This window comes from Lepisma saccharinum, chromosome 11, assembly GCF_977018435.1.
Source record: "Lepisma saccharinum chromosome 11, izLepSacc3.1, whole genome shotgun sequence".
NCBI lineage: Eukaryota > Metazoa > Arthropoda > Insecta > Zygentoma > Lepismatidae > Lepisma > Lepisma saccharinum.
Window position 1 is genome coordinate 72919433 of NC_139239.1, and position 23684 is coordinate 72943116.

Here is a 23684-nt window from a genome sequence, read left to right on the forward strand (position 1 = left end):
CGTGTGAAGTAGAGATGGCTAAATCTATTCTAAAAAAAGTAGAATTTTTGAATCGAGATTTTTAGATTTTCCGGAATCCTGATATTTTTGGCCATCCCTGGTGTGAAAGTAAGATATGTTAGGAAAAATGTTCTGTTTGAGTATGTCTATCACCCCGAGAACAAAAATCTTGATCAATCTTGTCATTTGTAAGCATAGTAAACACAAAACAGCAGGAAGTACTTCGTGTTTTGTAAACCAAGAACATTTTTTCCCCCTAAAAATCGATATTTGAACCGCAGGATCCAAAAAAAATGAAAAGAAGAAATACTATGAAGAAAATAGAATGGATCCAGAACTGCTTTTTTTTCAGTTCTTTCTAGCACTAACCGTGGGGAAATTTATGCTTTTGCTTACTTATATTTTTTTCTATTCGCCATTACTTTCATCATGTATTCTGTGTAAGTTGCGTTGCGATGCTCTTCAATATGTTTTGTTTTCTCTTAAAAAACAAGAGCGTTGCATGCTTTACAGTGCTGGACATTCTGAGAAGTTTCATCTTGATGTCACAGAAACCCTGCCGTATTTGTAAACAAGGAGGCTGAAAAAAAAGGTCTCTCATGACCAGACCTTCAAAAGCGGGGGAAAAGCGGTCGAAGGACCTTGGATTCGCAGACCTGCTGCGATGAGCTGGCCCGCCTGACATCATTGCACTCAACGGAAACGCAGCGGGACGGTTGGGCACGGGAGGAGGGGGTGTAGAACTGAGCTCTCCTTTCGATGCGCTAAACTTAGCGAATCGCTTCCGTATTTATAGCTGTTTAATGGTGTTACTTGACTAATTTCGCTCAAATATGCGAATATTCTGATTTAATTTTTCTTCTTCCCTAAAATATTTAAAAAGCAATATTTTTAATATTTTGCTTTGTCATCGCCGCATCTCCCGATGACCGGACGCCTCGCCTCTGCTAAGTGAGACCCTCTGTTAAGGGACATAGTCTGAAAATTTACCACCCAGCTCGGTAGTCGAACCGGGGTCTTCCAGACTGGACCACAGAGGCTCGTATATAAACAGGGTTTTATCGTGAACCACAGACAGAATTTGACCTTTGAGACTTTGTTTCGCCGCTATGCACTCTTCGAAAACGTATTTTATCTTGGAATGCAGCCATGCACTGCAGATTCATTGCCACTGACATTTATTTTTTCTGTCGTATAACATGACGTTGGTACTCTATGGACACGAGATCATGCTAGCAGAGAAGCCGATAGGATGACCAATCCTTTCGCTCAATTCATGCTTGGAGTTGTATTAATTGATTTGGTGTTTTAAGTCCACTTTATGCACAGTAAGGCTAATCGGGACAGGGTCTACAGCTTAAAGTGGGATACGAAGCACTATGTGCCTCCACCGGGTATCGAACCCGGGACCCCTTGATTACAAGGCGATGACGACAACTGCGCCATCGGGTAGACCTGCTCAATTCATGCATCGATATTTAAAGGTAGTAACAAATATCGCGAGCACCTTTCTGACTTCTTAAAAGAAAATCTGTTTTTTTGCCCCCTTTTTAACCTTTTAGAATCTTGATTCAAATTTACGTTCCCGGAAGACCGAGAACCTTGAAAACACGAGGTCCTATCCGGTAGTACGCATCACGGGCGTCATGGGCGTATCCGGGAGGTGGGCAGGGGGAACTGGTTCTTCATAGAAAACAAAACATGAACATTTTCATTAATTATTTTTTTTGTTACGTTGGAAAAGTAAAATAAATGTTATTCCCTTTTCCATTTTGAACTAATTCAAAATTAAGCATTGCCACAATATATTCCTTTCCCTCCCCCCTGCAAAATGTTTTGTTTGCCTCCCCCCGGAAAAGTTTATTTTTGGCGAAAAAGTCTGGGCACCCCTTATAATTTCAAGGGTGTATGATTGTGCTTATAGACATTATATCAGTAGTGTTCGAATTGAAGGGCGAAGCACCGAATTTCTTCCTATGAATTAACATTTCAGAATTGCATTAATAATATTTATTCTGGCCATTCTTCACATGAACTACTATATTTTATTATTTTTAACCTCGTGGAGATAACCGGTGTTCAAATTGAGGAAAATATAGAAAACTTTTTTTTACTATGAGCAAGAAGTAACAGCAAAGTGACGTAAATTAAAACAATCAACTTTCAATTTCTTTTCTTAAATTGGCAATTAAAAAACAAGAAAATAGAAACAGCAGATAACTTTTAGACTTTATAATGTGGTAAGTTTTAGAAAATATAACCATCATTCAACTCGTTGACTTTTAAACTGGTAATATTTTAAATTAAACAAATGAATCAACTTTCGGACTTTAAACTGGTAATATTTTATAAAAAAGCTGCAACAACTAAATTCTTCAGATTAATTTGAAAAGCAAATGTAGCTTGATTTTTATAAAGGAAGTAAAATATTTGTTTTCAGAATAATAACATTTTAGTAGGCAAGATATGAGACGACAATATCTAAATATGGAATCCTGTGGTTTTTACTCCAAAGTAGTATATTTAAATTTATATTTCTAAATGAATTATCTTTTAGATTTCTGTACTTTTTCTGATCTACAAATTAATATGATTTTACACTGCCACCTATGAGGAGAAAAGGAAGTTTGTAGATTTATATAGGATAAATTTACTGTGAATGCAAATATTTGGTAGTTTTTCACAGTTATTGTAACATAATGTTTTCACAAACGTAACATTAAAGGAAATTTTAGGGCAAGAGGAGAGAAATATTTAAATTACTGCAAAAGAATATGCCAACAATATGTAAAAACATTAGAGAATAATTTGACTTTTTCTATTTTGCTAACGTTTTTTGTGGGTTTCTGATTCAATATGGACAAGAAAATTGGATACACCACACAATATTATATTAATTCTCCGCATCTAGTAGAAACCTTTGAATTTCTAATGTTTCTAGCTTAGTATAAGCCGCCGAATAATTACAAAATTTTGCATACACACACAATAGTTATTGGTCGTACAATACAATATCTCATGATACCAGTCAGCGAAGTTACTAACGTTGCTCACTTATAATTAATAGGTCATCTGTTCGTTCTTTAGTTGTGGCACATTGCATTGGAACCCTTCTTGAAACTGTAGCATTAATGGAGCAGAGAAAAGGACTTACAAAGTTCGTTTTCCTTTCGTGCGTCAATGGTGCAGGAGGCTGAACAAATCATGGAGATTTTATAGCTACATGTAGTAGCCGGTAGTTCAGTTCGAACGACTTTTGAATCATTCTGTACTGTCGTCATGAGAAGCTGTAGTTTAAAAGTCTTCAACCTCATGTGCAACCTGTTCAAGCGGCTCCGGCGACCACCCAGCGTCGTATAAAGTGGGTACCTGGAGGAAACTCTGGGGGGTAAATGGCGGTCAGGGGCGTGGTGCTGATTACATCACCCCCAGCTCGGCCTAGATCAAGAAAGTGTGGGGCCACACCCCCTATACGCCTTCATGGGGTGGTGCAAAGCACAGGGGAGTACTTTACCTTTTTTTACTTTAGATAGAAAGCGAGTTGGATTTGATCGGGAAGGAGGGATTGTTTCAAATACGGTTATTTTGACTAGGACGGGACTTGAACCGAAGATCTACTGCGGTTAAAATTTTAAAAGATGGTTAAGAATATAAGACAACCAACCTTGTGAAGCTCGTTTACCTCATCTCTCCACCCCCACCCCGCTCCACAACACAGGATTTTATCCCCGCCATTTTGTTGTTAAATCCGTGAACAAAGAAACTTACACTTATTATGAATCGCAACTACAAAAATAATGAACACTATATGCAACATCAGATGGAGCTCGTCCAGGACACTGTGGGGACTCAACCCCCTGGTCCTTCAAAGTTACGGGCCTGCCTCATTGCCAAGAAAATTACAACTCAATGTACTGATGTGTGTTCTGTTAAATGATTAACTACCTGTAGAAAAAACTGTGATAAGAAAGGCAGCTGTGAATTCAATTTTTCATTTCTGAGTCATAACTAAATTTTACAGGATGGTTTGATTGATTTTAAAAATACGAGGGTCATTCGGAAAGTTAATTCCGTTTGGGTATAAAAGAAACACCAGGACATTGTGAGAGTTTTTATTATATAAGATACAACTCTAAGCTATTTCTCTACATAAGCACCGTTTCTGTTGAGACACTTATTATATCGGCGAACAAGGTTTACAATACCCATGTCAAACACATCTGCCGCCTGTGCATTCAACCATGCAGTAACACTGTCCTTGAGCTCCTGGTCATTGTTGAAGCGCTGTGCCCCTAGCCACTTCTTCGTTTGTGGAAAGAGGTGATAATCGCTAGGGGACAAATCTGGGATGTAAGGAGGGTGGTCATACAATTCCCACTGAAAATGTTGGAGAAGGTCCTTGGTTCGAGCAGCTGTATGCGGGCGAGCGCTCATGCACGAGAATAATGCCAGAACTCAACACGCCACGTCGCCTGTTTTGAATTGCTCGTTGCAATTTCTTCAAGGTTTCACAATACACTTGGCGTTGATTGTTGTGCCTCGTTCCAGGAACTCCACCAACAGTATCCCTTTTCTGTCCCAAAACACAGTTGCTCACGGACAGTGTTAGCAGAGAGAGGGTGTTACTGCATGGCTGAATGCACAGGCGGCAGATTTCTTTGACATGGGTATTGTAAACCTTGTTCGCCCATAAGATAATTGTCTCAACAGAAACGGTGCTTATGTAGAAAAATAGCTTAGAGTTGTCTCTTTTCAGTTGTATATAATATATAAAAACTGTCACAATGTCCTTGTGCTTCTTTTATACCCAAACAGAAGTTATACTTTCCGAATGACCCTTTTAACATATAAAAGTATGTTAGTAGCGTATTCTTTAGACTACATATTGCTTAAAAACTGAGAATGAGTATGTGTTAAACACTTTGGAAACGTTTAAAGTTCAGGAAAATGCTTAAAACTGAAAAACAAAATCCACATAATACTACATTAACTGTGTTTTACTTGTAGGGTGACCGAGCACTTCTACAGTTTTCTTGTCTTTCTTTGCAGATTAGTGTCTACGCGATTTTATTGACCTCTAACATCCTAATCACCGAATGCGTTCCGTGCAGCAGAGGGATATATTCAAGAAGCGTTCCTTTCGGGAGCCACAGGGAACGCAATCTACATTTTGGTCATGGCCGCAGCAATTCAAAAGATAGCGGCGAATCGTGGAGGCACAGCGGAGCATCATGGGACCACAGCGGGGAATCATGGGAAGATGGCGGACCATACTCTAAGTCCGCCAAACAGATGTCTCCCTATCAAGCGTCGATCGGTGTGAGCTCAGTGGCGCATTTTGTGGGCGAGGTGGACACGGCTGGCAAAGTTGTAAACCCACATAGATTTAATGATCCTTTTGGTGGATTCAAGAACACGAGAGAGGCTTTGTGTAAAATGTTCTTCTACTAATCAACGTATGTTCCTGTTGTTCCTTTAAAATAGTCTTGCTTTATGTTTTCGTGTGTGCCTGAGTTCGTTGAAGCTCCAGACTGGAAGAAAATGCCTTTTTTAAAAAATATTTTTATACGTTCTTTGTAGTGTATAACGTGTATGTGTGTTTTCGATGAGTGAAATGATTGCATGTATTGCTGCCAATGAATCTAGTGATTGAAATGTGCAAATAGTTACTCTTGTTTGTGCAGATTGTGAAGATTTAAATTATTGTAAATATACACACTGTTTATCCGGATAACGTGTATTAATTGTAGAAAAAAGTACATAATTTTCCTTTGTTATTCTTTGCATTGGTTGTTTCTTCCTGAAAAACAAATCAAATTAATATTTTTCGACTTATTGCCCTCTTGTTGCATCAATCTACGATCTACTTGATCATACTGACGAGACAAGTCCTGATACGTTAAACTTATGTTCACTACAAACTTCCAAATTTCTCTTACATTTTGGAGTTGTGGGTAGTAATTAGATAGAAGTTCATAGACGTCTGAAAAATTGTAATGGAATCGATCCTTGAGAAATGCATCGTTATTGACTTTATTCTCCAATGCATTTGCACTAATTAAAAATACATTCTCTTATACTGAAAGACGTAGAAAAGCCACATAAAGTTAGGTTCGGTATTTTTACCACGCAGATAAGTATAATGATGTCAATGGAAGAGTTGGATTAAAAGACAGACATCCATCGGGACACGAATACTATGCAATTCATTTTATGGTGAAACACTGTGCTAAAGACAGGTCAAATTGGAATTCTTAATTACTGCAAGGAAATCAATAAAGGTTACAATCTTTGTCGCGGTGTTTTTAATTTCACATTTTAGTTATTTCTGACTCAACTCGCAAATGTACTGTACTTATTTTTTACAATACTAGTGACTTTCACCGGCCTCCATGGCGTAGTGGTCAGCATCATGCTCTACGAAGCCAGACGTGACGTTCTAACCCTGATGAAAGCATGGATGTATCATTGTGTTTGTCCTATAATCCATTTAATGGTTCATTCTCATCGTCGCGATTAACTCAATACGTAGAAGAGTGACGTAAATAACATAGAAGCATATATTATGTGAACATTCATATCAAAACCAGTCGCTCATCGGATGCAGCAATGAAAACTTCTCCCCCTACCCCCCTTAGTTCTGCGCAAGCATAGATAACCAGAACGCATATTACTGCGCAGCATGCACCTGAGAGAGAGATCCTTTTTTGCGCATACGTAGGAGCCTCCAAAGTACACTATATAACTTTTCAGAGTAACTGACATCATAGTCTATTTCATAACTTTGGTACGAAATCCCGATATTGCAGTGGTAGGATTCTCAGAAGTTTGGTCTTTGTCAAGATCACTCTAACGTTTGAAACATATGACGCCAAAACTCAAAACACATGGTCATTGACAATCTTTTGTTTATAAAATTACGACATTTAATGTACAGTTAACTAAGGACACTTTTGGATTGTAACGATCACATTGACTTTGAATGGGATTGTTACAATCTAGAAGTCTACATGACTGTACTCCACAACACTATGAAGTCTGTTCATCTGATTATTAAAGCCTATAAAATGTTAAGTTCATACCGGGTTGTCCAAAAGTCCCGGAACGGTCACATATCGTGAGAAATACACATCGAATCGGAAAACGAAAAAATACGTGTTTAATAAGTGAAAGAAAGCTATTCAATGATATCACACTTGATTCCCCACCCCCGCCCCCTGGGGATGGGGCGGGGGGGCAACTGTGAAATTTTAAATGGAAATCCCCATTTTGTATTGAAGAATCGGAAAGAGGACTTCATTCCGAGTCCAACGAGCTATCAACCATCTTCCTAGCTCAATTAGGAACGGAGATATGGCGATTCAATAGAGTATATGGAAGGGGTCTACTATTGAAAGGTCTTGACGTGCAGATTCCGAATCTGTATCGCTTCCACTCTAGCTCAATTAGGGGGAAGAGCGTCCCTTTGAATTTTTTTTTTAGTTTTATGAAATTTTCACGTGGGCGGGGAATCAAGTGTGATATCATTGAATAGCTTTCTTTCACTTATTAAACACGTATTTTTTCGTTTTCCGATTCGATGTGTACTGTATTTCTCACGATATGTGACCGTTCCGGGACTTTTGGACCACTCCGTATGTAGTTAAAGCATTAAAAAACATAATATTTATGTAGACATTTATTATTTGTTTAGCGAGCGTCTTAATGAAGATGATGATTGATGAGTAATCAGTTAATGTAGAAGCGATAAACGTATACGTACAGCCACTTTCTTTGAAGTCATTGCATATTCTTTCTACTCTATAATGGCTACACCTCATAGAAAGATTATTTTAAAAACATTTACATTGTATTTAATTAGATTTGTAATACTGGTTTGGGATACGTATACCTCAGTCATGCTAATGTACGACTAAGCACAGTATCCTGTTTTTAATAGTTCTGAGTGTCAGACATTCTTCTCCTCGTACTCCCTCTTCTTCTGTTCATCCGTCTGCTCGTTCGCAGAAAGAAATGTTCCATTATCAGACCTACGAAAGAAGAATCTTTCAGTGAATTACTGCTCATGAGAAGTTTATCCTGAAACAATACCTGTCAAAACATTTGGACTCGCTTCCTCTAATTCACTTAAGATTTCAATAACGGGCTATTGCTTGGGTACATATAATTATATTACAAGTTGACTACGAAATGTCAAAGATCGCTACGGATCTTAATGTTAAATCAAAGATTAGGGACACTGCAGACCTCGATGTGAAAAAAAAATAATTAGAGACAGTTGAACTAGATGTGAAATCAAAGATTAGGAACACTATTTACATGTTTCGACATAAAATGAAGATTGATTGAATTAAAAGTATTGGTTGAGTCATAAAATGAAGAATTCCAGACAAATCAAAGATTAGAGACAGTTGAACTCGATGTGAAATCAGTGACAGGGACACCAATGGTATCGGTATGAAATCAAAACATATGAACACAACAGACTTCTTTTGAGAAATATATAATAAACGCTGGGTGTGAAATAACATCTAATCGAAAGCCTACTTCAAGCAAGCAGACTGAAATACCTGCAGAAGTGTATAAGATATTGAACCTGAATAATTATTTTATCTTACATTAGGACCGTTTAATGAAAATGGACAATGTTTATTGCTTTTGTCGTAATAGAGTCGTTAAATATCAATGGGCAATGTGTATTATTGCGTCATAATTTTCCCGATATACATGTTTGGTAAATTAACGTCGTCTATTGATTTAATTAAGGAGCAAAATGTAGTATTTATTGATGCAGGCAGTGGCGTCACCACCATGTCAGCAAAGGTGGACACTAACCCACTATGAGATATCTGAATTTTTAGGGTAATTTAAAGATACTTGGCAGTCATGACCAGGTAAAGTCAACCTGATAATATTACATTCTTCTTTGACTCACTGCAAAACAAAATATACTGTGTTAAAGTATTTGGTGTTTCTGGTTTGGTTAGTGTTATGTGTTCGATATTTTTTCTTGTATTACGCGCACGGCCTGGCAACATTGTAGAGTACAATGGCGGATACTGTTCCAGGCCAAACTTCACGAAGTAACAAGACCAAAACAGCACAATGAATTTATTTCTCTTTTCTGTTTTTTTTAATAAAATAACTTATGTACAATATTTTTTACAAAGGTACCTTAAACCCCAAGAAACTTATAGAAAGTATCTGAAGATACCAGCATTCCCTCCATACCCCGTGAACAACCCTCCATACCCCGACGGACTCCCAAACAAACTGAATCTTCCGAGCGATCTTATACCAAGTGAACTACCTCCTGACATCGCAGTGCTGCTGCCAAGGGAGCCTCCCATTTTCACTGGAATCACTGGTCCCATGTCAGGAAATGTCACTGGTCCAAAACCGCCGACAGTGGAGCCGAATCCTTTCAGCGAAGCTATGTAGGCGTCGTTGTTCTTCATCAGAGCGCCTATTCCGTTTAGGCCCGCTAGGTCGCCTGTTAGACTGTAGACACGCACAGCTTCGGATGCCCCGAATGCTATGGTGATCAGGTAAAAGATTGCCTGAAAAGATAAATACATTGCAATGTTAATATACGTCAGAATTTTATTCTAGGTCAAAACGTGAATATTATACAGGCTGATTCTAAAGTGCCGGTACCATAAGACGACTTCGTTATTAGTGTAGATAGCGAAAGAGGTGAAAGTTGTATATATGTAGTTCTTAATCGAATGTGCTTGAGTTTTGAATGCAGAATCAGTGTGCGAATTAAACATTTTGCTTTGAGGGCGATACCCACTCAGTGGCGTATTTGTGATTTGATTTTGGGATGTAGGTTTTTTGGGTATACAAATGTGTATATGTTATCTTAGAACATTGGGTCAATCCTAGGTCATTAGATGTTATGTAATTTAGAAAGACTATGTGTACATTCTAAGAAAATCTTAATTCATACACAAAATGAGCTATCGAACTAGTAACACCGAAAGTTTGACGTAATTTCTACTGCCAAGCTCAAACTTAATGTCCATCTCATCTACCTACAAGTCCCTTGTGATCACTTGAATACATGTAAGATATCAGCCACTATGCCATTAAATCTGAAGTGGAAGACAGTCTGCTGTTGTCTCGGCTTAGTCAAGTTGGGCAGTTGCAGAATGGTGTCCTCCTTTAATCCACAAGGCTGCATATATTCCCGCAGGTAAATATTTGATGACTAGGCATGTACATGAATGATTTTTCAATTGTGCTTGTTGCACAGTTAAGAAATGGTATACTGTATGGTTTCAATTCCATTTTGTTTGAGGGGGATAAAAACATTCCTGGTAGGGATGAAAGTAATTTTCCTTTGCCGGGAATATTTTTTTTTGTGGGGGAGAAATCCCCGACAACACTCCCGATAATTCGCACACTGAGTAGAATGCGCCGTTGAGGCAATACACTGGAACGAGCCTGTTGCTTCGTTCTAAAGGGATCATTTACATTGTCAGCATACAATGTTAACTAAACATTATCTATTGTCTAGTGCTTATAAACTATGCTTATTCTAACACTACGTTTCAAGAGAGCACGTCTTCTCTCGTCTTCAGGTGGCATTTCTTTTGCCGGTGGAACCTAGGACAAATCCGGTAAAATCATACGTCTGTGGTTGAAGTTAGCATTGAAAATTTGCTATTAAAATCCACGTTTGTCCTTAGTGTTAGGCAACATTCATAACACCTTTCAGGGAAGCGAGCATATCAGGACATAGGTGTTCCATTTTTAGTGCCGGTGACTGTACATGCCATGTTACCATACACCACACTGTACACCGTTCCAAAACGTAATGCAAACGTTACCTAAACCAAATACACTACGTGACATCATATCAACAAAGTAGACGACTCAGTGTTGCAATTTGTAACTAACTAGACACATGAGTACAGACAGTGTCAAAAAAAGGTCGGTATTGCTGCTATATCTATTTTTCGTCGTCTTCTAAGAGAACCAAAACCAACAAGTCTAACCTAACCACCATGGGTGTTTAAGTTGTGTGCGATAAGTGAGACACCCACAAAGCTCCCAGCCAATGGCAATGCTTAAAACAGTTGTAGCAGGAATCACTACCGTCAAAAAATGCAGCGAACTAAACGCCACCTAAGTCACTCACACGGAATACAAATGGTTAACGGACCACTGCTGTGTATAATTGTATATGCGCTTAGAATATAATATAATGCAAATGAGCATAAATAATGCAGTAATTATATAACTCTCTTCAGCATTGAACATCATTTGAGGAAAGTTGAATAATCTGTGGCAGTAAAACATGTTTCACCACTTATTATTCTTACCACAGTTTAATTTTCTTTCCACTTAACGCAACAATTTAACATTTTTAACCTACGGCTGTGGTAAGACCTTGCACCAAACTTGACCTGCCTAACCTACTCGCATATTTACGTTGAAGGCCGAAACGTAATCGATCGGTTGCTGATTAGGTGTGAGAAAAGCGAGACCCTAAAGTAAGCAGGCAATTTGAAACGTTCACTGAACAAGAAGGTTGCTTTTGGAACTGAAAATGCAATCTTACCCTTGGAATCCGAAATCGAGGGTGAACACTTGAAGTCGAGACGAGAATGGTGCTTGCAGAACGAAACGAAACCGAGAACCAGAGAAGCATGGTTCACTGAAAGAATGACGAGATTGTGAAGTCTTGTACCTACTTGTCTCGCCTAGGTGCCATGCCTTAGTTCTACTCTTTAAAGGTTCGTCACTATTAGAAATGCAACTGAGGAATGTTTTGGAGGGAGAGAAAGCTTTTGGGTAAGTAACCCCATTAGAGTAACTTACTCCGAGATCAGGTTGCCCCATATCAATGAAATCAACCTCGTTAGGCTTATATTCTAAAAGAGGATAGTCACGTCTTGCGGAACGCAGGCATTTATATTTTTAACCAGAAAAGATACGGCAACCGTTATTGCAATGAATTTAATATCCAGATTGGATATCGCGGTCTGTGCCGGTGCCTTACGTAAGAGGATAAGTCATGCCACTTCCTCCTGGGATATCATTATACACGCACGATTGACGCCGCGTAAAAAAAGAAGCTTTAGGTAAAATTTTCGCGATGCTATCGGTCACTTTGTGTGGCGAATTTCTCGACAAAAGGTGAAATATTTGTTCCTGAGTAGCAATCTCGACTCATTTCAACACGTCAAGAGAAAGGGGAGAGGAGGGGGAGGGTGCAAAGTTAAGAAAGTAATTTCCTGAAGCAGAAAAACAAAAACATTGGCTAGACTTTTCCTTTTTGTGCGAGTGCGTTTCTTTTGTGCAAAAAAAGAGAAAAAGTTTGCATTTCTCGTGTCGCAACCAAAGTCCGTTCCCAATACATAGGTGAAACCGACATCACGTTTTTCGCCATGCTCGAACAAGCAATGGTAAGAAACCGGTCGTTGTAGAAACGTGTTGCTTTGTTTCTTCTTTATTCTCGAGGCAGCCAAATGTTACGATATCAGAGTTCATAGGGTCGAATTCCAGGTAAGAAGTTAGACATGTTGTGTTTGTCCCCCATCATGTCTTCCTCAAATATAGGGTGTTCAGCGTAAAAGTATTCAGACAAATAAATAAAATTAATATCATATTAGGTATGAATACCCTGTATATGTCCCGAATATCCCGTGAATTTTAGAGAATTTGCTGAGCAATAAAATTGAAATAAAGACTTCAAAATATAGTGTAAGGTTTAGGAGGAGCCACGGATATAAGTGGGGGCAAATCACCAATGCTGTGGTCACGATAAGTAAAATAAATTCGAAGCGATTGACTTTATGTTTTTTATGTTTTTTACATATCTCTCATGGCAAATCTGATAATTGCATCTGAAAAATCGGCCAATACATTTCAATATATAACAATAATTTATTTTCTCTCCAAATTCTGCATATATTTTCAAATCTATCGAAACTATATTTTCAGAGCTGAACAAACAAAACTCTTTACATTTTGGGGGCATCATTTACACTGCAATTTGATGATAAAACGTAAGTATTTGAAATATAGTTCATAGTTGAGGAGAGTCGGTAAGCCAAGAAAGAAACTAAAAGTCACAAATTGGTTGGTCACGCTACTTTCTAGAAATTTCTTGAACTGAAATTTCCATAGCAACTTGGAGGACTGATGTAGTAATTCAACATAAGACAATTATCTATTTCGTCCGTGCACCAAATTTGCACCAATTTTGGTCGAAACACTTTATTTTGTGATTACATAACTTCTATTTTAATATTCTTGTAATTCTTGAATATTCTAAACCAAATTTCTTGGTAAGTTGATGCAGAGAAGAATATTTACATACCAATATTGATCAATATTTTGAACAAATTTTAATTATTGCAATTTTCAAGTATCGGTATAGGCGGGAATCGGTGAGAGTATCGGCATCGGATCAAAGTGGTATCGGCTCAGCCCTAATATATATAGGGTGGGCACAAAGTCGCTTTCCCCAATAAATGAAGAATTACTTGTTTTGGGGAAAGCGACTTTGTGCCCACCCTGTATATGTCATTCTAGCCTGGTTTGATTCTAGTCTGATTGCCACGCGCGTGAAACCCCGGGTGGATGATCCAAGATCGGATTTTTCCCGGCTTTGTCCCCGTATAAAGCGGCTCTAGGGCTCACCTAGCCTCAAAACAATTGGTACCTCCGAGTGAGGGAGGGGGGATAAAGGCGGCCGCAGCGTGGTTCTAATCATATCAACTCCAAGATCGCCGACATAGAAAATATGTGGGGCCCACATACCCTAAATGTGCCTTCATGGCACGGTGCTATATGCACAGGGAACTTTATCATTACCTTTACTTGTATTCGTCTCTGTACCCCTGAGTAACTACGTTTATTTTTTACATACGCATATACGAACCCTCTACTATGTCAATGACTGAGGGCCCCCCTGCACTGCGAGGTTTTGCGGCTTGTAGATCCGGCACTGATTCTAATTCCTAATTGTGAGCGGGGATTTTCCTCTGAAATATCGGATCAATGATGACATATTTACATCGGTGCAAAGTAGCACCGATCGTCGCCGCCTTGTAATCAGGAGATCCCGCGTTCGATACCCCGGTGGAGCCACATTGCACAGTGGTGCGGATCCCACTTTAAACTATGAGCGCAGTCCCGATTAGCCTATCTGTGCATAAGGTGGACTTCAAGCAACAATTCCAACTCAAATTCAAATGAATGCCACAGGGGCCCCAGATTCGAATGCCGACCTGGGCATGGTGTTCTTTGTGAGTGTCTCTTCATCAATTTCATCATATCATCACTCATCCTCATCTTCGCGATTAGCCAAAAGTGGCTGAAAATCGAAGTAAAATAAACCAATTCAATGAATCAAATCAAATAAATGCCCATGCTCTGGCCGGATTTTGACTCAATCTTGAGAGAAATGAGCTTGTTACTTCCACAGTAACAGGCAATTTTTAAAAGAAGTAACTGCGGTTTACTTTGTTTTTGAAATTTGTAATTTGCAACTGTAATCTGTAAATTTTAAAAGTTCAAATTCTAAAACTATAAATATATAATCTATCTTCTATATATATAAAAATGGATGTATGTGTGTGGGTGGGTGTGTATATTTGTTTGTTCCGGCATAACTCTCGAACGCCTGAAGCGATTTCAACCAAACTTGGTACGCGTATCACTTGCAACCTGGAAAGAAATACTGTGGGGGTAAGATACCCCTGGCACCCCTAGGGGTGTGGCTGGGAAGGGGTGACATGTAAAAATAAACGAGAACCACCGATATTAAATTCCGCACAAACAGACATCCGTGACCCTATGCAATCCGCACAACGATAGTGTTTCCCGGGTTGTATAACATTCAGGCTGTGTTGTGAATGGAATCCATAGTTTTCGTGACACTGCCAATGCGGTTCAACTCCAAGTTCATCACCTATCGGCATGGGGGGTGAGAGGGGTGGAAAATAAAATGCCAAAAATGACGTAGATTAGTGTCGAAGCTATAGTTTTCGGAGTCGCTAAGCTAATTGGTGACATTCACTATCCCATTTAAAATTAGTTACATTTTGCACTATAGTTAGAATTCATTATTTTCCTGTCTAATACAAGATTGGGATAAATAAATACCCGGGCAACGCCGCGTAATCAGCTAATTCTTAATATAAAAACAACCACTGACGGAGGCAGATTCATGTTTTGATACCAAGGTCTTTGATTACTGACTTGAGCATGCCACTTATAGATTGTATTATTTCGTAGTTCTTTTTTGCACCAGTCATTCCATTGCATTTGTATTTTATATTTGTTCATGCTAGTAAAGTAATCAGCTAATAAAGTAAATAACCTTGAAAGGTTCGTGTACTAATTGACTTATTCCAATTCATATATCCAAAGAATTCAATGTAAACATACGATTGGTTTCCATATGGCACAACATACCTGTATTCTCGAGGAAGAAAACATCTCATGAAAATAAAGAAATAAGAGTCAACCTTTTCTCCAAATTCGTCCAAGGTTGGGCAGATCAACAATGTCGCACAACAATGCCACCGGCGCTGTCAACAATTGTAAACAGACAGGAGGAACTGTCACCAGGTAGTCACTCGCGTAATTCACACTGTACCATTGTCAGCTTCCTTCGGAAATCAGGATGTCGTAAATACGTCTCGTGCAGGTTCATGCCAGTGTTGCTGATGTAAGAAAAAGTTACTAGATGTAGGGAATTTTCCCTTTTGAAACACTTTCGTTGTGGAAGGAATATTTTTTCGATATTAAAACAACGCATGTGTTTTATTGTAAGGTTAAGTGAACCTGTCGATGGTTAAATTTTAGACATTCCACTCTCTCAGCAATATTTCTCCAGAATTCATTTGGGGAAACTTTTCACAGTGGGACACACAAAGACAATCACAATCAAAAAAATGCGATCATGTTCGCGATTAGCCAAAAGTGGCAGAAAATATAGACAATCATATCCAATACCTCTCTAGATTAACCCTGATCAACAAGGATGCTTGGTGAATCCAAGTTTGAGATTTTTAGTCCACTTGATGCACAGATAGGCTAATCGGGACTGGACCTACTGTTTGAGGTGGCAACCGAACATAGTGATGTCCCTCCACCGGGTATCGAACCAAGGCCTTCTTGATTACAAAGGGGATAGAAACAAAGAAAGGCAGATGGAGGGAGGAGACGAGAAAGAGAGATTGACAGAGAGGAACTGAGAGTGAGAGAGAGAAAGACGACAAAGAAGTCAGAGAACGAACGGAGGACAAAGAGGAAGGGAAGACAGCTAAAGGAAGATAGGTAAATACTAGGGATGGACGATATCGGAAATTTGATATCGCGACTTATCGTCAAGAAGATATCGTAACAGACGATAAGATACGATATTTTTTCGTATCGTGATATCGGCGATATATCGTTTCCACGATACACATCGCCAACATTTCGTGACGATATATCACCGACACGATATACATCGCCAAAATGTTGTGACGATATATCGCCAAAATGTTGTGACGATATGTCGCCAAAATATTGTGACGATATGTCGCCGACACGATATATATCGCCATGATATCGTGACGATATGTCGCCGACACGATATATATCGCCAAAATGTTGTGACGATATATCGCAAAAATATCGTGACGATGTGTGGCCGACACGATATATATCGCCAAAATATCCCTCGCGATATGGACGATATATTCCCCGACACTATAGCTCTTTTCAGTTCTTACGGCAGGCGCTCTAGAAGCTGGCAGGGGAAGTGGGGAGCGGGGAAGCGACCAATCCAGCACGATAAGAAACGCAGCGGCCAATAGAACGAGTTTCACGTAGTGCTTTTTCCGGCAGCGTCGTGTCTCTCGGCACCACTGCTGTTGCCTGGTTGGTCTGTTTGCGTAATCCCCGCTCCCACTTCCCTTGGCAGGACTAGGACCGGCCGCCGTAAGAACTGAAAAGAGCTATAATAAATACAGATAAAAAGGGAATGAGAGAAAGCGAGAGGGAGATATATTGTGTGTGTGTATGTGAGAAAGAGAGAGAGAGAGTAACAGGGAAACGAAAGCGCAGGGGAAGAATGAGTGAGTCAGAGAAGCTGATAGAAAGAGCGGGAGACTGGAAGACGTAGAGGTAAAACGATATGGGATGCGGCAAAAAAAACGCCTCTTCCTGGGGTGTAAGGGGTGACGTTCCCATTAGCACCCACATATCAACATCCCATATAGTACAGTAGCGAGGCTCTGGCGTCTGGACTCGCAGCCACTTGTTATCCTCTGCAGGGCTTGTGTTGTACGTTGTTCATTTGTGTTTGTGACTGTCCTATCATCAATTTCATGTTATCACCATTTATCCTCATCTTCGCGAGTAGCCAAAAGTGGCAGAAAAGTGAAGTAAATAAAGCAAATCAATCAATGAATCAATTTAAATACAGTTTTATGTAGAGATAGGCTAATCGGCATTGGGCCTACAGTTTAAAGTGGGATTTGAAGCACTGTACAATGTACGTCCTTCGGAGATCGAACCCGGGACCCCTTGCTCGCAGAGGAAAGTGAGATAGACAAAGTCCAAAAATGAGAAAGAAAATGGAGGAAGATATGAACACATAGAGGGAAATAGATGGGGGAAAATCTGCAACCAGACAGGGAAAGAAAATAGAAGTGAAACGCTTTCACTTTCATGAAGGGGATTTCTCGCTCACACGAGGTTGCAACCCTGTTCACAGCTGACCACCACCCATCTCAAGGCGACCCAGAACGCTGCGAAGGCCATTGCTAGTTTGTGACCTACAGACACCCAACCAGCTTCTAAATACTTCTGCGTGACGTCACGGACGCATATCTTTGTGTTCGTTAGTTGCGTGTTGCGCTACCGCTTCCTGCAGGTAAATTGGCGCTGGCTGTTGCATCTATTATAAAAGTGAACGCCATGTGTAATTTTGTGTTATGTAAGAGGCGTTGTTGAAGGAGTTCGCTCGAGAGTGAAAAAAATTCTTTCACGCAGCGCTTAGCTGTTACGGAGCTTCCAGACCGAGGTTGGAGTTTTTTTTAAGTCCACTTTATGCACAGATGGGCTAATTGGGACTTGATCTACACCTTAAAGTGGGGCCTGAAACACTGTACAACGGACCTCCACGAGGGATTGAACCCAGGACACTTTGATTACAAGGCGACGACGTTACCACTCCGCCACTTCCCCGCCGATGGTGTAGTAGTAATGTAATCAAGGGGTTCCGGGTTCGATGCTCGGTGGAGACACATTGCACAGTGGTTCGGGTCCCACTTCAAACTGTAGGTCCAGTCCCGATTAACCTGTCTCTACAGAAAGTGGACTTAAACAACCAACCAACCAATTATTGTAAACCTCAAACAGACCATTTGAAGAAAAAATTCTTAACAAGAGTTGACGAAAGAAAGATAACTGTCGCTGATCTTTATAGAGAGATTGCCGCCAGTATAAGGAGGTAAATGCGGCTTCTCTTTCAGAGTAGGATCAATGCTTGCTTTTTGTGTCAGTAATCTCAGTTGAACACCTAACATTCGACCCTCAATATGACGACATACATGGACGTCCGCAGGAGTTTTTCCAGGGAGGGGCAAGCAAGGTAATTTTTTCACGGGGAGCAAAGGAGGCATATTTTCCCCCACAATATAGTGATGCCCCCTCAAAATACACTATTTCGATCTGAAATTATCACTTCTTCAACGAATTTATAATAATTAACATAATTACTGTGACTGAAATGAAATTATATGTGAAATTTATAACTTTTAGGCGGATATTCATTTTCCAGAGGGAGAATGGCCACTCCTTGCCCCTCCTTCCGGACGTCCATGACGACATACATAGTTACATAGTATGACATTGTAAGAGTTAGTGTTTACTGTCGAACATAGCTTTTGAAAATGAGGTGCTGAAGAGGGTGCGGAAAAAATCAAGGGGTGCGTAAACACCCTTTCGCATCCTCCTGGCGCCGCCCCTGGACACGTGTTACTTGGGAACAAGCCTTCGGATAACGTAACCTTTCGAACACACCGAAGTAACACGACAAGTCGCACGGGTCGCTTGGACTGAGTCGTTTTCTCAATGGTAGTGATTGCTGCTACAACTGTTTCAAGCATTGCCATTGGCTGGTAGCCATTTGGGGGTAGTCAATAATGTGTGGTGGTTAGGTTAGACTAGTTGGGTGGTTTGGTTCTCTTAGAAGAAGAAGAGGACGAAAAATGGTTGTAGCAGCAATACCGACATTTCTCAATATTGTGCATCTCAGTTTGTTGATCGCGTGTGCGCAGTGAATGCTTTTCCTACAGACAGGAGCTGTTCGTGTCGCTTGTCACTTCGAATCGAAAGGCTAGAGTAGTATGGTTGTCACTTTTCCCGCCAGGTGTCAGCTCCAACGTCAACCAACGTTCTCTGGGGTGCAGGCGACCAATATGGAAGCAGGACGCCAAAACAATCATAATAATATTTCCACCTATTTATTACCTACATTAAAAATGTGGCTTGTGATTTCTCCTTTTAAACATTTTCAAAATATATTGTTATCCATAAAGGTTCATGTAGCACTGTGTTTTAGATTCTCTGCTCAATAAATGTAGCCTTTACAAAAAGTGAGTTGCAGTATGGCTGCGCAAAGTAGTGGTACAGAAAACAAATCATATCAATAAATAATAGAGATTGATCATCCCCCAACACGATAGCACATTTTATACCACATCCCGCCCCTGCTATCAAAACATAGGTTTAACTTGTACACTACAACTGATTATTGTAAAACTGGAGGTGAGTATTCAATTTATTATCACGAAATACTCAATAATGTTTTAAGTAATACGTAGTTATTGTTGACTAAAAACAGTAATGTTAAGGTAGGTGAGCGAAAGTTGGCCATAGTCCCCAAGGTGGCCCACTTCACGAAAATCATATTAGTATTTCACAAAGCTAACAAATGGCACTACATCAATGTACCCAGTTCCCCTCAGGTGCACCATGCAGAAAACGAACTGTCTCGGGCTGCCAGCAGCCATTTTATGTAAGTTATTGTGTCAGGGATCGAGCAGATTCGTTTTTGTTGTTATTTTAAGATAAGTAAGAAATGTGGATGTACGTCCTTGAAATTAACGAATGTTAATATTTTATACATATTTTGAAAGCTTGTTTAATTATCGTTTTGATCACATAGTTAAATTGTAAAAATGTTTTTTGTGTCAAAGGAACGATACCTATTTTTGTTGAGAAACGTAGTCCAGAGGCGAGTTCCTAAGGTATCCCATGGCGGGCGACTTAGGGAACAAGTTACACTCGCCTCTGGAATTTACATTCTTTTCACATTAAAATGTTTTATTGTTAAAGATTACATAATAATTTTAAATTTGCACGGACTTCATGAATCACTAAATGTTATTATTATGTTGGATTTATATGTTATATCCTTCATTGATTTTTTTTTTCGGAAGTGTTTCTTTTATTTATTTCGAAGACAATTAGTAGGGTGGAATTAGCTAAAATTTTGCTCCAACCCGGAATACTACAGAAAATATCTTTTCCAGGAATGTTCCCCAATGTCAGGACAACTCAAATCCAAAGTGCCAAGAGATGGAAGCTTGGGGAAATCATTCTAAATACGAGGGTCGCTCAATAAGTAACCACTCCGCCACTTCTCTAATAAATTATAAAAGAATGAATATTCATGAATAAATATTTTTTTCTTGAGCACAAGCAACATTCTCAACGAAACTATAAGCAGGGGGTACTCATGAGCTACCTTGGGATAAGATTGAACGGTTTTGTATTTTTTTTTTAAAAAAAGTTACAAGCAATTTTACAAAATATTTATATGCCTACATGTTGTTAATTAGTTATAAGAGTTATTTCTTAAATTTCATAAATTTTTCTCTCATTAGAGATTTGTAAATTGCCCTAGAAGCTTAACTATGGCCACCTTTGGGTCACTATCTTATAGTTTATTTAAAAAAAAAAAAAAATGTTAGAAGTCAAACGAGACAGACCTCTGTGAAATCGAGACGAGACCAAGACTTAGTGTTCGAGATTCTTGACCTCGTTCGAGACTTCGGTATAATGTATATTACTTAAAAATACCACTCGAACTAAAATTGCTCTACAGCCCGGATTTAAAGGGGGAGGCATTGGTTTGTAACCTTTCATCGCGCAATCATGGCATCGACGCGTCCGATAGCGGCGCAGAATCTTCGCACACAGAAGATTGCCAGTCAATACTTCGCAAGTAAACTTTGTCAAGTGTAATATTTCGACTATAGCCTAATGCACAAACCAATAAAATCTGATGTGTTAACTTTTGTTTTTCAGACCGGAAAAATGTTCGTTAAACTGTCACGAAGAAATTTTGTGCGTCGGTTTTGACTGTTCAATTGTTACCGGCACATTTTTTTTTTTAAAAAAAAACCTTCACATAATGGATCGCTCCCCACTTTTTTGCAATGTCGTAAAACCCACGACGACTATGCACTGACATACGGTAACTAACCATGTGACATAACGATGTCTCACGATGGTATTAAACCCGGGTCTCATCTAAGGGCCTGAAGCCTCCCACCTCCGAAATAACAGAAATAAAGTTATAACTAAAGTAAAAACTGCATTACATCGAAAAATGTTTAGTGTATAATAGAGGAACCAGGTTACAGTTTTATATTCTACCATTTCATCCGAAGAATAAATGGATCCACAGCTTCGAAATCTTATAGTTTTCTTTGTGAGAGGTCACAGAATATAAACTTTATGAGTAAAATTTATCACTGTTAAAGACTTTTTTTTTAAAAAAAATGTATAAAAGTTAATAACAAAATATAATAACTATGATTTTCAGTACACTAACTGTACAAAATATAAGAAAAATGTTAGATATTCACTGATCGAGTAACAAAATCTCTCCATTTATGTAATAATAACAATAAATTTGGATTGAAATTGGTATATTTTTAATAACTTATAATAGTTATTATTGCAAAATAACAATAATTATTATTATCATTATTATTTGTACTAATCAGGTTTTATCTATGTCTTGACCCCCTCTACAAATATTTGCGGCGACGCCCGTGCTCATAAGGGATGACCCCCCCCCCCGAAATAAAATCGTGGCTACTGGCCTGTACTAGTTGATAATTAAATCCCACAGAGAACCATCACGACAAAGATATCTCACCGGTAAATGCAATGTTTCACTTACCAAGACGTATCTCATGGCTCCTCGAAAAGGGATGTTCGTGTCCATCTATAATGCAGCACTTAATGAGTCGTGCGTGAATCATAACACCTGTTTTATATTAAGTGAAAATCCCATGTGTAGCTTTCTACGTGCATCCTGCCCGTATGGGACTTTTCCTGTTGCAGATGATTTCTATCAGTCATATCTAATTCCAGTCTGGTCTTGTAGCGGAAGAATAAAAGCACTTGTGTGGAAAAAAAATGGAATGGTAAGAATTGGCTGTTGGTAAAAATAACTTGATCCTCTCTAGATATGAGAAACGTGGATTATTGCATTTGTGTTTGGTGGGAATGAACGAGTCCTAAACAAGATGAAGCGACTGCCGATTGAATTTGTGTTTTAAGTCCACTTTATGCACAGTATGGCTAATCGGGACTGGACTTACAGTTTAAAGCGGGATCCGAACCACTGTGTGCCTCCACCGGGTATCGAACCCGGAACCCCAAGGCGACGTACACTTGATGCATCAATTGACACAGTTAAACGTGCAATTAATCTTGGTTTCTTTCAAAATATCCTGTCTGATCTGTGTACTGATGTATTTTAGTACATCATACGGAACAGCAACTGATAAAAGTACTCCTTGATGCATTTTCTGTGTATTTTGATTCACAAAAGAGACATCATTATGCATTTTAATGTGCTACTAGACTAAGAAGAATATGCATATGCCAATTGTACTAGAAATCTCGGCAGAATAAGATCCAGTCAGATAAGTCTCTGAACCACATAGCAACTACTCTATTCTCTTTGGGTTATTAGAGATGCTTTACTATACAGTATATTCAGTACAATTATTACAACCGTTAATACACTAATACACATATAACAATGTTATGATACACATCTACTTTAAATACAATGGTGTACCAGGACGAAGCATCATATCATAACTGACTTTAATCATAACTGACTTTTATGATAGTATAGTTTGCTATCATCATAACCTGATCAAAACACCAAACACATATTTCCAATTTTGAGAGTTTTCTATTTCCAAAACGTTTAGTGTTCACTCGTCATGAATAGAATAGAATAGAATGATCTTTATTTAAGCAGACGTGTTTCGGCCTCGTGGTCCGTTCTTCCCAACATTTGTCAAAGATACAATAGATGAATAAAAACAAAGAAAAAAAACCGCATTGATCATGATAATATAAAGATTATACAATAATAAAATGATACATTGGATTGATTTGTATATATACTACTGTGTAAAGATAAGTAATAAGTTTTCAGTAGTTCATTGTGTGTGTGCGGGTGGGGGGGGGGGGCGGTGTTAGGTATGCATTGTATGATGTGCAAGTCCAGGTGCGATTGTTAACATATGAAGGTTAATGTAGTTGTTGGGACAATAGTAAGTTCTTTATTTTTGTCTTAAAACTTTGATGGCAAATAATGTTAGTCAATGGTGCAGGAGTTTGTTCCATTC

At 39.0% G+C, this 23684-nt stretch overlaps 2 protein-coding genes across 6 annotated transcripts in view; one reads left to right on the forward strand and one right to left on the reverse strand.

Moving 5' to 3' along the window:
- The window catches only part of LOC145995311 (uncharacterized), an 89163-nt gene extending 83416 nt beyond the window's left edge, over positions 1 to 5747 (forward strand). For 2 of the 3 annotated variants that reach the window (XM_083131917.1, XM_083131918.1), the window contains exon 2: positions 5050 to 5746. In XM_083131917.1, coding sequence (XP_082988043.1) covers positions 5050 to 5451 — 402 coding nt within the window. In that variant the 3' untranslated portion in view covers positions 5452 to 5746. Of the gene's footprint in view, positions 1 to 5049 lie in introns of all 3 variants that reach the window. The other variant, XM_083131916.1, reaches the window with a different exon arrangement.
- Positions 5748 to 7665: 1918 nt separating this feature from the next.
- LOC145995313 (uncharacterized) lies at positions 7666 to 22269 on the reverse strand. 3 transcript variants are annotated; one of them, XM_083131921.1, is made up of 3 exons: positions 22214 to 22269; positions 9311 to 9560; positions 7666 to 8030 (listed from the first exon to the last, which is right to left on the reverse strand). In XM_083131921.1, exons 1-3 carry the CDS (start codon positions 22256 to 22258, stop codon positions 7933 to 7935), a joined length of 393 nt encoding a protein of 130 aa, XP_082988047.1. In that variant the 5' UTR covers positions 22259 to 22269; the 3' UTR covers positions 7666 to 7932. The 3 variants fall into 3 exon arrangements, with proteins under 3 accessions (XP_082988047.1, XP_082988045.1, XP_082988046.1); XM_083131919.1 differs by lacking the exon at positions 7666 to 8030 and having other exon boundaries at positions 9135 to 9560; XM_083131920.1 differs by lacking the exons at positions 7666 to 8030; positions 22214 to 22269 and adding an exon at positions 15436 to 15624 and having other exon boundaries at positions 9135 to 9560.
- Positions 22270 to 23684: the final 1415 nt, after the last annotated feature.